This window comes from Piliocolobus tephrosceles, chromosome 2 (assembly GCF_002776525.5).
Source record: "Piliocolobus tephrosceles isolate RC106 chromosome 2, ASM277652v3, whole genome shotgun sequence".
Lineage (NCBI taxonomy): Eukaryota > Metazoa > Chordata > Mammalia > Primates > Cercopithecidae > Piliocolobus > Piliocolobus tephrosceles.
The window spans coordinates 192346520-192360880 of NC_045435.1; the positions used below are offsets into that span (position 1 = coordinate 192346520).

Below are 14361 nucleotides of genomic sequence, written 5' to 3' on the forward strand. Positions count from 1 at the left end.
TTCCTTGTATGAAAAGATTTAATGAATTATGAGCCATTGACCATTACAAACTTTAAGCCTTAATATTTCTTCTTTCCTATGTAAAACCAGGTAATTAAAACAGCCTGTCTCAAGTATGACAGAATAGTAGGAATAATAGTAACATCTGCTTCCACATTTGCATGCTTCGTTCATGAACCAAAGAAAGTGCTCCATGTTTCCCAAGTCAACAAAGTCCAGTCAGTTACACCCTCCCTGATCACACTATGAACTGAAATAGAACACTCCTTTGACTTTTAACAGCACTTTCCATCCACAGCACAAGCACCTGCCCATTATTTACTCCTTTACCCTCAATATCCTTGTGAGGTAGTGAAGGGAGGGAGCAAGGATTTTTTTTTTCTATTTTGCAGATAAGAAAACTCAAGGTGAATTTTAGAACAATGGTTCTCAACCTTGGCAGCATATCGAAATGACCAGAAAGTTATAAAAATCCTTATGACCAGCTCATATTCCAGACCAACATCAGAATCTTGGCATATGGAACCCAAAGCATCGACACGTCTTCAAACACTCCAAAGTGACTGCAAAGTGTATACAGCCAACGTTGAGAACCACTGGTTTGAATGATTTATACTCAATCTTCAGGCACAACTGTCTTCTACCTAAATGCTCTTCTCAGCACCAATGACAAAGACATTCCATTTCCTTGAACATTGTAGCAGTTTAATATTTTGTAGAGCTACTACTGGTTTTTAGTGACAAATTTACATAAATGAAGGCTCTTCATTACGCAGATGCTCATGCTATTAACCTCAATTGCATGTGATTTGCAAATGGGATATTCTGGAATTTAAACCTTTGAGACAAGAATGGCTTGTTGTTAAATATTGAGGCAATTATTTCATTCTAGGTCCAATATGCAATAACCATGTGTTTCGGTTTTCCACTCAGCACCTTCAAAACTGTTGCAAATGAATGTTTACCAAGACAAAAGAGACAATTATAAACCAAACTCTCAACAAAAGCTCTTGGAATGGCCACATCACAACCTGAAAAAGAAACAAGTACTTAAAGGACTTGATCACTTTCTAACAAGTCCATCTTCATCCTGAACCACTTCTCATTTAATCAAATTTTAAACTTTGCTGAACTGAGTTGTTCTACACTAAGAAAAATAAATTTCTATACCATCTATATTCTCTAATACGTTTAACATATAATTCCACTCAATACAAGGAGGTTTCTTCTTAACCTGGACATCAAAAAGAATCTTTAACAGATTTCTTCTTTTCAAGCAATGTATCAAATACACAATAAATACTTGTAAACTTTTCTGGTGGCAACAATCAATCTTTGTTCTATGGCTGAGATCCTTTGCTTCATAGGAGTATTGACAATCTTAACTCCCAAGGAGCAACCCAAGAATCCCGGCCAGCTGCCTGGTGTCCCTAATTGATTTAAAACAAAATACACATACAGCAAGAACTCAGAAGTACAGAGATTTTGCTTGCCTTTGCCAATTCCTATGTATCTAAAACCATACAATTTATACTTTCATACAGAAAGATGTCTGTTTCTTTTCTAACAAAAGAAAAACTCTCAGCTCATGTGGGTTGGATTATTAATTCAAAAGCATTTTAGTGATGAGAAAAAAGATTTGTAAGTCAAAATAGGAGTTAATGTTAAACTCTTCTACAGTGAAACCTTCAAATATTGCCAACCTGAAGTTTTCAGCACAAGGTGTCATATTTCAAGTCCCATGGGGGCAATTATCTATGAGATTAAGAATATTCTTAACCTGTTTCAGGTGGGTAAGTAAACATTTTCTTTATAGCCCCAATAACGAGTTTGAGGCTTAGATTAGTTGCATGATGTAAACAATATGAAATTAATTTTTTTGATAATATCTACAGCATTTATAAGGCTACAAAATAAAAGGACCATTAATCAATTCTTTTTTTCTAGGCTCTAGGACAAATATTTGTGGCCAACAAGAGCAAATGACAATGTTATGAGACACTTTCTTAGAAGGCCAGAAATAAAACTGGATACCAAAAGATACACATTACTATTATGTTGAGATCATCCTTACTGACATATGTATAATTAGAAATAGATTTGCCTTCCTTCAATCTTTAGCCAGGAGATTGAGAGATCTTTACGATAATTTTGATAGTAAAAACAAAAACAAACCAGACTCTAACAGCTATGGGAACTGGAAGCCAAAAATAATACAAATGAGTCAATACAACACATCTCCTCTTAAAATCCTCTTCTTTGTAGTTAACCTAGCTGTCCCCAAATGTTATTCCAATTTTGTAACCATGTAGTGGTTTTTAAGAAATTAGAACTAGAACAAAGCAACCTGTTTGTCCTTTTTGTTTTTTTTACAGTTTTTTTTTACACACATATTGTATATACAACTTTTAAAATAGCTGCACAATTTTATATCTCACTTTTAGAGAAGTGCAGTCCAGGCAGACCATGCTTCTCAATATATTAAAAATATTAAATAAAACCCAACCAGTTTCATACTTTTCTAATAGTCAAGCTGGCCAGAAAAAAAGGGACTGGAGAAAGAACAGGCAGTTGTAAAATGGGATCAGTCTTCACAAACACACTACTTAAAAATCTTGCTATTTCCTTATCTTATCCCTTTGACAGCATCTCTACAATCTCACCTTTCAAGTTGGAAATAACACATTGCTAACTTGGAGACAACATCGGTTGCAACATGCATATGTCAACTGCCCACTCAACCAACTGCAACCCTGAGGATTTTTCTGGCCCAGTAGAAAGAGGAAACACGAAGATAATCTCTGCTGTAGAGCTGCTTCTCCAGTTTACAACAACTTCATGTGTTTTCAGGATGTTTCTTGGACATGCACGTATGACAGCCACTTCATGGTTCTACTTCCCATAAGCAGATCTCTCCTCCATTCTGTCATCACAAGAAAGCCACTGTCATCCGTCCAGAGGTTTTCCAAGGTAAACCAAAGTCACTTCTGTGTTGCCATATACAGCAGAAACTGCTGGGTATAAGCAGACCTTTGGAAGTCCTCTAAAGGCAACCCCCAGGAACTCATATCCACGTTCAAAAGCTAAAGTCTTATCTTCCATGTCCAAGATGACTCGAATTCTTTCTCCTATCTGCAAACAGACATCAAAAGGTTAGAAGAAACTCTGCCAAGGGCATACCTAGAAGACACAAGACACAAATCAAGAATTTGAAAATATTAAGAATATTATCCTGAAAGCTATCTAGAAAAATCACAAGGGAAGCTTTCTAGTCAGGGAGAAACATCTACAAAAAAAGGACACACATCTGGTCAGGCATGGTGGCTCATGCTTGTAATCCCAGCACTTCGGGAGGCGGAGGCGGGAGGATTGCTTGAGCCCAGGAGTTCAAGACCAGCCTGGAAAACATGCTGAAAACCCATCTTTACTAAAAATACAAAAATTAGCTGGGTGTGGTGGCGCAAAGCCGGTATTACACCACTGCCCACTACACTCCAGCCTGGGTAACAAATCACAAATGCTTACTTTGATAGTTTTGTTTTTAAGACTCACATGGAATCTACATTTAATTACTAACAATTTCAATGTTCCACCTGAACACTCTCTAGATTGATTTTATTCACTTTGTTTAAAGGTTTTTCTTAAGGTGAACACTAAAATCTATAACTTGGCATATTTTATCAGAAAGAACAATCTGAATCAGCCTCTCAAATTACTATACTATACATACAATGAATTTTTTTTTTTTTGAGACCGAGTCTCGCTCTGTCACCCAGGCTGGGGTGCAGTGGCGTGATCTTGGCTCACTGCAAGCTCCGCCTCCCGGGTTTACGCCATTCTCCTGCCTCAGCCTCCCCAGTAGCTGGGACTACAGGTGCCCGCCACCACGCCCGGCTAATTTTTTGTATTTTTAGTAGAGATGGGGTTTCACCGTGTTAGCCAGGATGGTCTCGATCTCCTGACCTCGTGATCTGCCCGCCTCAGCCTCCCAAAGTGCTGGGATTACAGACGTGAGCCACCGTGCCCAGCCATACAATGCAATATCATTCAGCCATAAACAGAAATGAAATTTTGATATATGCTACAACATAGATCCTGAAAATATTATGCTAAGTGAAATGAGCCAGACGCAAAAGGCTAAATGGTATGATTCTATTTACATAAAGTATTTAGAACAGTCAAATACACATAGTTGTAGAATAGAGTTTACCAGGGATGGGGAATGAAGGAAACAGGGAATGAACATAATAGAGATTACAATGGGGTGAGGAAAAAGTTTTGGGTATAGATAGAGGTGATGGTTACACAACGTGTGAATGTATTTAATGCCACTGAATTGTATACTTACAAATGGTTAAAATAATAAATATGTATGCTTCACCACAATTTTAAGAATCACCATAGTAAGACACATAGTTTTTATTTTATTTTTTTAATTTTGAGACAGAGTCTCGCTGTCTCCCAGGCTGGAGTGCAGTGGCGTGATCTCGGCTCACTGCAAGCTCCACCTCCCGGGTTCACGCCATTCTCCTGCCTCAGCCTCCCGAGTAGCTGGGACTACAGGCGCCAGCCACCTCGCCCAGCTAGTTTTTTTGTATTTTTAGTAGAGACGGGGTTTCACTGCGTTAGCCAGAGTGGTCTCGATTTCCTGACCTCATGATCCGCCCACCTCAGCCTCCCAAAGTGCTGGGATTACAGGCATGAGCCACCACGCCCAGCCTGACACAGCTTTTAAAGTTTACAGAGCAGTTCCACATATAATGTGGAATCACGAATAATCCAATCTGGCTACAAATTCTAACGCAGCATATAGAATAGGCTTATTAAATAGTCAATTTGTGGGTCCCAACTCTGAAACACCTGTTATAAAAACAGCAGCACTGATTATTAAACGCAACTGGAAGCAGAATATATCCAGATTTTTCCCATTTGGAAAAGTAAGCAAAAAAAAAAAAAAAAAAAGATGTTTCATTTTTATAGTTTGCATTTATAAAAGGATGTTGCATCTACAAAATTGCAAAGAGAAAGTCCTAATGTTTGCAATCAAAATTTAATTCTTCCTGATTATGATAACCCCTGCTACTGTCATTTACTTTCCTTCACTGTGTTTCCTGTTAACAGTAACTGACAACATCTGCTTTTTTCCTCCCTTTGCCCACCTCACAGATTAATCCATTTTATGGATCTAAGAACCTCCAAATCATCATCACCACCACCACCACGCATACCAACAAAATATTAACAACAAAGTAGAAATGAAAAGCTCATTCTGTTGGGTATTTGTTTTGTGTCTTATTTGTATTATCCCATTTAATCCTCACACTAATCCTAGGAATAAACCCTATTTTACAGAAGTTGAAACTAAGTAACAATTACTCCTGGTGAAATTTGCAAATTTGCTTCACCTTTGAGCATAGAGCATACACGAAGCACAGGGTGGAGAAAGCAGAAGTCTTACCATCTTTAGGTGTCAGGGGTGAATCTTGGGAGATAGCAGAGCAGCTGGAAACTTAAGAGGAGGAACTCCAGAAGCAACAGAACCACAGAAAGGATGAACCCCAAAATCTGAGAATTAACTGCCCAAATCCCCGAGTGACCACTATATTACAAAGGCACAAGGTAAACCCCCAGGACTGAAAAAGCAGCAAAGCTGAAAAAACGGAGCAGACATTAGCTGCTACACATCACAAAAGACGGAGTTTATAGTTTGAGTAGAGGCAAGTTAACTGCCTATTAAATCAAGAAAACCTACACTTTTCCGAATAAAGCAGTCTCTAGAAGCAAAACGTTCAGGAGTCACTGCTACATGTTATCTACACGTCTAGGTTTCAATAAAAAAAATTACTAGATATGAAAAGAAACAGGAAAGTGTGAGTCACATTTAGGGGGAAAAAGAGCAATCAATAGAAGCTGAACCCAAGTGGGCCTAAGTGTTGGATTTGGCAAAGACTTCAAAGCAGCTATTATAAATATGTCCAAATAATTTTTTAAAAATATAATATAAATAAACAAGGAATCTCTATAGAGAAAAGGAAATTTGCTCTAAAAAAGAACCAGGCCGGGTGCAGTGGCTCACACCTGTAATCCCAGCACTTTCACTTTGGGAGGCCGAGGCGGGCGGATCACGAGGTCAAGAGATCGAGACCATCCTGGCCAACATGGTGAAACCCCGTCTCTACCAAAAATACAAAAATTAGCTGGGCATGGTGGCACGTGCTTGTAATCCCAGCTACTCGGGTGGCTGAGGCAGAATCGCTTGAACCCGGGAGTCGGCGGTGGCAGTGATCCCAGACTGTGCCACTGTACTCCAGTCTGGCACCAGAGCGAGACTCTGTCTCAAAAAAAAAAAAAGAAAAAGAAAAAAAAAAAAAAAAGAAATTCTAAAGCTGAAGTGTACAATAAGCAAAATTTACTAGCCCAGCTCAATAGCAGAGGTGAGATGGCAAAAGAAAAAAATTTATAACCTTGAATACAGAACAACACAAATTATCTAACTTAGGTCAAGCACAGTGGTTCACACCTGTAATCTCAGCACTTTGGGAGGCTGAGGCAGGCAGCTGCTTGAGCTCAAGAGTTTGAGACCAGCCTGGGCAAAATGGCAAAACCCTGTCTCTACAAAAATACAAATATTAGTCGGGCATTGGTGGGGAGCACCTGTAGTCCCAGCTACTCTGGAGGCTGAAGTGGGAGGATCGCTTGAGCCTGGGAGGCAGGTTTCAGTGAGCGAAGATCATCGCGCCACTGCACCACTGCACCACTCCAGCCGGGGTGTCAGGGCAAGACCCTATCTCAAAAAAAAAAAAAAAAAAAAGAAAAGAAAAGAAATTATCTAATGCAAAGATTAGAGAGAAACAAGGTTGGGGAAAAAAAAGAACACAGCTTCAGAGGCAGAATAAGGACAACATCAAGCAGTCCAACACTTACATTAAAGGTAAATGAACTAAACACTTAAAAGTCAGAGACCGAAGCCGGGCACAGTAGCTCACGCCTGTAATCCCAGCACTTTGGGAGGTCGAGGCGGGTGGATCACTTGAGGTCGGGAGTTTGAGACCAGCCTGACCAACATGGAGAAACCCCGTCTCACTGGGCACGGTGGTTCATGCTTGTAATCCCAGGACTTTGGGAGGCTGAGGTGGGCGGATCACGAGGTCAGGAGTTCGAGACCAGTCTGGCCAACATGATGACACCCTGTCTCTACTAAAAATACAAAAATTAGCTGGGTGAGGTGGCGCATGCCTGTAATCCCAGCTACCCAGGCGGCTGAGGCGGGAGAACTGCTTGAACCGGGACTCGGGAGGCAGAGGTTGCGGTGAGCCAAGATCACGCCATTGCACTCCAGCCTGGGCAATAAGAGTGAAACTCTGTCTCAAAAAAAAGAAACCCCATCCTCTACTAAAAAATATAAAATATAAAATTAGCCAGATGTGGTGGACATGCCTCTAATCCCAGCTACTCGGGAGGCTGAGGCAGGAGAATCACTTGAACCTGGGAGGCGGAGGTTGCAGTAAGCCAAGATTGTGCCATTGCACTCCAGCCTGGGAACAAGAGTGAAACTCCGTCTCAAAAAAAAAAAGTCAGAGACAGAGACTGGGTTAGATAAAAATCAAGATCCAACTATATGCTGTGTAGGAGCTCCACTTTAAATACAGACAGATTGACAGAGGATTACTAGAGTCAAAGGAGGTCATTTCATAATAAAAGAATAAATCAGGCAGGGAGATATAACAATTAGAAATGTATATGCACCAGTAGTAACAGAGCTCCAAAATACATGAAGCAAACACTGACAGAACTAAAAGAGGAAAGAGACAAATTAGTAAGCATAGATGGAGATTTCAATACTCCTCTCAGTAATGATAGAAGGGGTAAAAACAATCAGTAACACCATATAAGACTTAAATATTATCAGTCGACTTCACCTAATTCTCATTTACAGAATATTCCATTCAACAAAATATACATTTTTTCAAGCACACATGGGACACTCATCAAGAAAGACCACATATTAGAATAAAACAAATCTCAATAAATTTAAAAGGACTGAAACCACAGAGCATGTTCTCTGAAAAACACAGACTTAAGTAAGGACTTTCACTTACAAAATCATTACAAGGGTAAGTGATAGGACTTTCTTTTTAGTGATAAAGTCTATACACCCTTCTTATAGTATCTGCAGAGCCTAAAAGGATAGTGAGGAAACATTCTATGAAAAAAAAATCCTTCCAGCTTTTATACCTCAGGAAATGGGATGTATTTTTGGTTCTTCTGGTTTAGTATGCCTGACTTGAGGTCATTACTGAGGCTGGAACTTTCATGCCACATGTGGCTCTGAAATATGCAGCCTATAGTTCTTTAAAGACTTCCAGTTTCTTATCAGATTATTGTATATTACACCCTGCTGAGTCTATAGTAATAAATATGGCTTTTACAAATAGGAACTATAATTTTAACTTGAGTCAAATGAGTATGCCTTAAGCCTAAGATGAAAAGAATAAAAAATACAGCAGTTTGCCTGAATCTGCCTGTCTCTACAGAAATCACTGATGCCTCCAGGGGCTCTGAATCCGCAGACAGAGGGTATGTGTGCATGTGCATGCACAGAGATGTATCTACTGGGGTAAGGAGCCTAGAAAAAGATTTGGAAGTGCCATGATACAGGAAAGATGACCATCTAGAGCAGGGGTATTCTATCTTTTGGCTTCCCTGGACCACACTGGAAGAATTGTTTTGGACCACACATAAAGTATACTAACACTAAAGATAGCCAGTCAGCTTTAAAAAAAAAAAAAATCGCAAAAAACTCTCATAATGTTTTAAGAAAGTTTATGAATTTGCATTGGGTGGCAATCAAAGCCATCGTGACTACATGCAGGCTGTGGGTTGGACAAGCTTGATACAGAGCATGAACCGGCAAACTACGGCCCCTGGACCAAATCTGTCCTGCAGCCCATAAACAAGGTCTGTGGAATACAGCCACGTTCATTCATTTACATATTATCGATGACTCCTTTTGTACATAGAGTTGCAAGTTGTGACAGATCCTTACCTTGAAAATGACATCAAAAAAAAAAAAAAAAAAGTTGTGACAGAGACCATATGGACTGCAAAGACGAAAATATTTACTACCTGGCCCTTACCAAAAGGTTTGCCAACCCCTGATCTGGAGCAAAGATAGGCTGCTTAACTTGTATTAGGAAACAAATATTGAGATAGATCATTTACATATTTATTTAAAAACGGTCAAAAAAATCTCCTTGAGGCCAGGCGTGGTGGCTCACGCCTGTAATTCCAGCACTTTGGGAGGCTAAGGCGGGTGAATCACGAGGTCAGGAGTTCAAGACCAGTCTGGCCAGGATGGTTAAACCCCATCTCTATGAAAAATACAAAAATTAGCCAGGCATGATGGCAGGTGCCTGTAATCTCAACTACTCGGGAGGCTGAGGCAGAGAATTGCTTGAACCTGGGAGGCAGAGGTTGTAGTGAGCTGAGGTCATGCCACTGCACTCCAGCCTGGGCGACAGAGCGAGATTCTTTAAAAAAAAAAAAAGAGTATTTTCCCGCATAGCCAAAATCAAAATATAACACCCAACAAAATTAACTATAACCTCCTAACATTAAAAACAAAACAAAACTTGAAGTCTTGGTATTTGAAAAAATAAAAAAATAATAAAAATGAAAAAAAGACAAATAAAACTGCTATACGAAAATTTGAAAATGTAAAACAAATTAAGGCATGATTTGACAAAGGCCCATACTTGAGAAAAGCCCGTTTCTCACCTGATATTTCGGTGCATTGTTGCACTGTGGAAAACTGCCATTGACTTCTCCATTATGTAGGAGATTATTGTCCACCAGATTCCAGCCCCAGCTCTGGTCATCACTGCCCAGCAATGCCACGTAACCTTGGCACTGCATGGGGGCCCGTTTCGTGGCAATTCCAATCACTGCCACAGTGCCCAGAGGGCCCTCCCACCACACCTCCCATGCATGGCGGCCCTCACTGAAACCAATCTTGGTCCTTGCACCATCAGTGCTCTGAGCAATGGGGTTTCGATGTAAAGTGAAGCCATTCTTCTTAATGTAGACATTCCTGGAGCAGTCATTAGTGCTGAAGGCATGTTGAAAAGCACGTATCTAAAAAGATGAAAAACAGACCAAATAAATAACAATGTTATTTTTCTTAAATATTAAAAACTTCAGGCTGTATGTTTTTAAATAATGAAGTTACATATTTTAAAATAACACAAGTATTTCCAAATAATGGCTAAAGTTTCAGGATGGGATACTAACAGAATAAATAACATTAAAAGTAACTGCCAAACGTTTCATCACTGACCAAAATTTTAAATTGTAGTATTTCCTCAAACAGACTTCTTAAAACATCAAAAGATACCAAAAAAAAAAAAAAACAAAAACAAAAACAAAAAAAACCTTATATCTTAGAGATAATACTGAAACGTTTACGGATAAAATAATGATATCTGGGGGAATTGCTTTGAAATATCCAGAGATAGAGTGGTAAAGTGTGCAGTATAAACATGAAACTAGACTGGCCATAAATTAATCATTGGCAAAGCTTGGTGATGGGTAAAAGGAAGTTCATCAAACTATTTTCTCTACTTCTGTTTATATTTGATATTTTTATATCAAAAAGTTGAGACGTACAGTTTTCTTTTTTTTTTTTTTTTTTTTTTGAGACGGAGTCTCGCTCTGTCACCCAGGCTGGAGTGCTGTGGCCGGATCCCAGCTCACTGCAAGCTCCGCCTCCCGGGTTCACGCCATTCTCCTGCCTCAGCCTCCCAGGTAGCTGGGACTACAGGCGCCGCCACCTCACCCGGCTAGTTTTTTGTAGTTTTTAGTAGAGACGGGGTTTCACTGTGTTAGCCAGGATGGTCTCGATCTCCTGACCTCGTGATCCGCCCGTCTCGGCCTCCCAAAGTGCTGGGATTACAGGTTTGAGCCACCACGCCCGGCCGAGACGTACAGTTTTCATATGGGCAAAGATGTCATCAAAAATAATTATATTTTACATAAAATAGAAACTTTAATCATAGCAACTCTAAAGTTTATGAAAAAGTTTAGTAAACACAAACTACTTTAGATCCTCAGCCTACTTGCTGGGTATGACTTACACAATAAAAAAAAAAATCACCAATCTCATTTTACCAAATCAAATAATCACTTAGATAGCATCTAAGTTCAAGTACTAGAATTTATAAAGAGAAGCTATCAATAAGACAACTTAGTTGACTCTTCAGCAAAAACAAAGGTTTACACTTCCAAAATAAAGAGGGTATGAAAATAGCTCTTCTATACAAACAATAACAATTTCTCATGAACATTTTTAAACTTTTAGTTTGTGTATTTTAAATTTTTTTCAGACAAGGTCTCTGTCACCCAGACTGGAGTGCAGTGGTACAATCGTAGCACACTGCAGCCTTGAACTCCTGGGCTCGAGTGATCTCCCATCTCAGCCTCCCAAGTAGCTGGGGTTATGGGTTCGAGTCACTACGCCTGCCTGGTTTGTATGTTTTTAAAAAATCCCTTCTTTACTTTAGCCAAACTACCAAGCAGAGGAAGGCTGGGACCTATGCTTCGGTGAACCTGAGAAATCAACTCCAGTCACAGAAGCTCAGCATTTAGGAAGACCCTTAAAGACCACCTAGTCCTTCTCAGGGATTTCAACGCGAGTGAGTGCGAGAGGCCCAAAGAGAGGCCAAGTAGCCGGTTCCCTCACCACCTGTTCATCTGCCACTCGCTGGCACTCTACTGCTTCACTGTACTGCAGGGCACAGATGTTAAAAAGGACTGTTTCCAATATCCCATGCATTCACAAGGAGGCTGTAAAACTGAAGCATCCCCAATGTTTTTCCTATCTGCTCGTATTATAAAATACTTCAAGGCACTTATAAAGACCAAAACATAAGATTCAGTGAAGGGGCTGGACGCGGTGGCTCACCCCTGCAATCCCAGCACTTTGGGAAGGCAAGGTGGGCAGATCGCTTGAACTTGGAGTTCAAGACTAGCCTGGGCAACGCGGCGAAAGTCCAACTCTAGTAAAAATACAAAAAATTAGCGGGGCATGGTGGTGCACGCTTGTAATCCCAGCTAGTTGGGAGGCTGAGGCACAAGCAATGCTTGAGCCCAGGAGGCAGAGGATGCAGTGAGCCGAAATCGCAGCACTGCACTCCAGTCTGGGCGACAAAGCAAGACCCTGTCTCAAAAAAAAAAAAAAAGAAAGAAAAGGAGATTAAATGGGGGAAGGAACATGTCCCCAAAATAGCAAATACTATCTAAATAACTCGAGAGTAATATCAATAATTCACCATAAAATAATCAGTATTTCCTCATGCCTACTCCCCAATTCTTATAAATTCCAATTGCACACTGACACTATTGACAGCCTCTTCCTCAAACTTTTTTTTTTTTTTTTTTTTTTGAGACAGAGTCTCGCTCTGTCACCTAGGCTAGAGTGCAGTGGCTCAATCACAGCTCACTGCAGCCTCTGCCTCCTGGGTACAAGCGATTCTCCTGTCTCAGCCTCCCCCAAGTAAATGGGATTACAGATGTGCACCACCACACCTGGCTAATTTTTGAATTTTTAGTAGAGACAGGGTTTCACCATGTTGGCCAGGCTGGTCTCAAACTCCTGACCTCAGGTCATCCGCCTGCCTCAGCCTCCCCAAGTGCTGGGATTACAGGCGTGAGCCACCACACCTGGCCCTCTCTTCCTCGAACTTCTATGACATCTTCCCATTTCCCTGGATTGATCCTGTATCATTTCCTTTTTTGGTGACCACCCTTCCTCCGCCACCACCACCAAATTCTCCAAACTCAGTTCTCAACTCTCTATCTGAATTATTTCCAGACCTCTCTTTCTAAAACAGCACCTTTACTACATCTCATCCCAGTTCTATAACCTTTGGTAGTTCCATACTTGGTACCATTACCAACTGCAAATTCTTCTGCCTGGCTTTCAAAGCCCTCCAAATCTGATTCTTCCTACTTCTCTTTCTACCTTGATGATGTTCTTCTTGCTTACAGTATTATATGTGTTTTCTTCTCCCACACATTCTCTAACACCCCCTCTATTAAGCTATTTTTTTTTTGAGAAGAAGTCTCACGCTCTGTCGCCCAGGCTGGAGTGAGCGGCGCAATCTCAGCTTACTGCAAGCTCCGCCTCCCGGGTTCACGCCATTCTCCTGCCTCAGCCTCCCGAGCCTCCTGAGTAGCTGGGACTACAGGGGCCCGCCACCACGCCTGGCTAATTTTTCCTATTTTTAGTAGAGATGGGGTTTCCCTGTGTCAGCCAGGATGGTCTCGATCTCCTGACCCCGTGATTCGCCCACCTTGGCCTCCCAAAGTGCTGTGATTACAGGCATGAGCCACGGCGCCTGGCCTACTAAGCTATTCTTAACCAGGGCCACCCAATTCCCTTTGTTTCTCCCTCTGCTGAGTGCTTACCCACCACTTTCTGTACCGCGTCACAATTTAGTAGCTCTTACTTTCTAACACATCTTTAACCACTGATTCTAGTGAAAAATAACTTGCAAAAAAATCTAATCTAATCTAAATTGATCAAACCTCTATGGGAAACAGACGACAGTAGAACATGTCAAGCAACACCATGATAATGAAATCAGCAAAATCGAGCTGAGAGTAAACAACCTGGTTTCCTCAACAAATAAGATGGGAGGTTGGGGAGATGGTGAGTGAATATGTAGACTACAACAGCTTTAAGAGACATACCAACCTTTGCCATGGGACCCTTATATAGATCTTGATTATATAAAACATAAGTTTAAAATGCACCTTTTTTTTTTTTTTTTTTAAGATGGGAGTCTTGCTCTGTTGCCCAGGCTGGAGTGCAGTGGCCAGATCTTAGCTCACTGCAAGCTCCGCCTCCCAGGTTTACGCCATTCTCCTGCCTCAGTCTCCCAAGTAGCTGGGACTACAGGTGCCCGCCACCTCGCCCAGCTAGTTTTTTGTATTTTTTAGTAGAGACGGGGTTTCACCGTGTTAGCCAGGATGGTCTCGATCTCCTGACCTCGTGATCCGCCCGTCTCGGCCTCCCAAAGTGCTGGGATTACAGGCTTGAGCCACCGTGCCCGGCCTAAAATGCAGCATTTAACATTTATGAGACAACTGGCAATTTGAACACTGAATTTTTGATATTAAGGAATTAATGTAAATTTATATTTAGATGTGATAAGCATATTGTGATTACATTGTCTTTATTTTTTAGAAACAGATACTGGAAACTTCATACGAAATGGGAAAACAGGCCAGGCATGGTGGCTCACACCTGTAATCCCAGCACTTTGGGAGGCCGAGGCGGGCAGATCACAAGGTCAAGAGATC

The 14361-nt window shown here is 40.8% G+C and overlaps 1 protein-coding gene across 1 annotated transcript in view; it reads right to left on the minus strand.

The window, feature by feature from the left end:
- Window positions 1-14361, minus strand: part of FBXO45 (F-box protein 45) — a 20715-nt gene continuing 6354 nt past the window's right edge. The window contains exons 2-3 of the mRNA XM_023214817.2: window positions 9778-10134; window positions 1-3132 (exon numbers count right to left, since the gene is read on the minus strand). Of these exons, the coding sequence (XP_023070585.1) occupies window positions 2947-3132; window positions 9778-10134 (543 nt within the window). The 3' untranslated portion in view covers window positions 1-2946. The remainder of the gene's footprint in view (window positions 3133-9777; window positions 10135-14361) is intronic.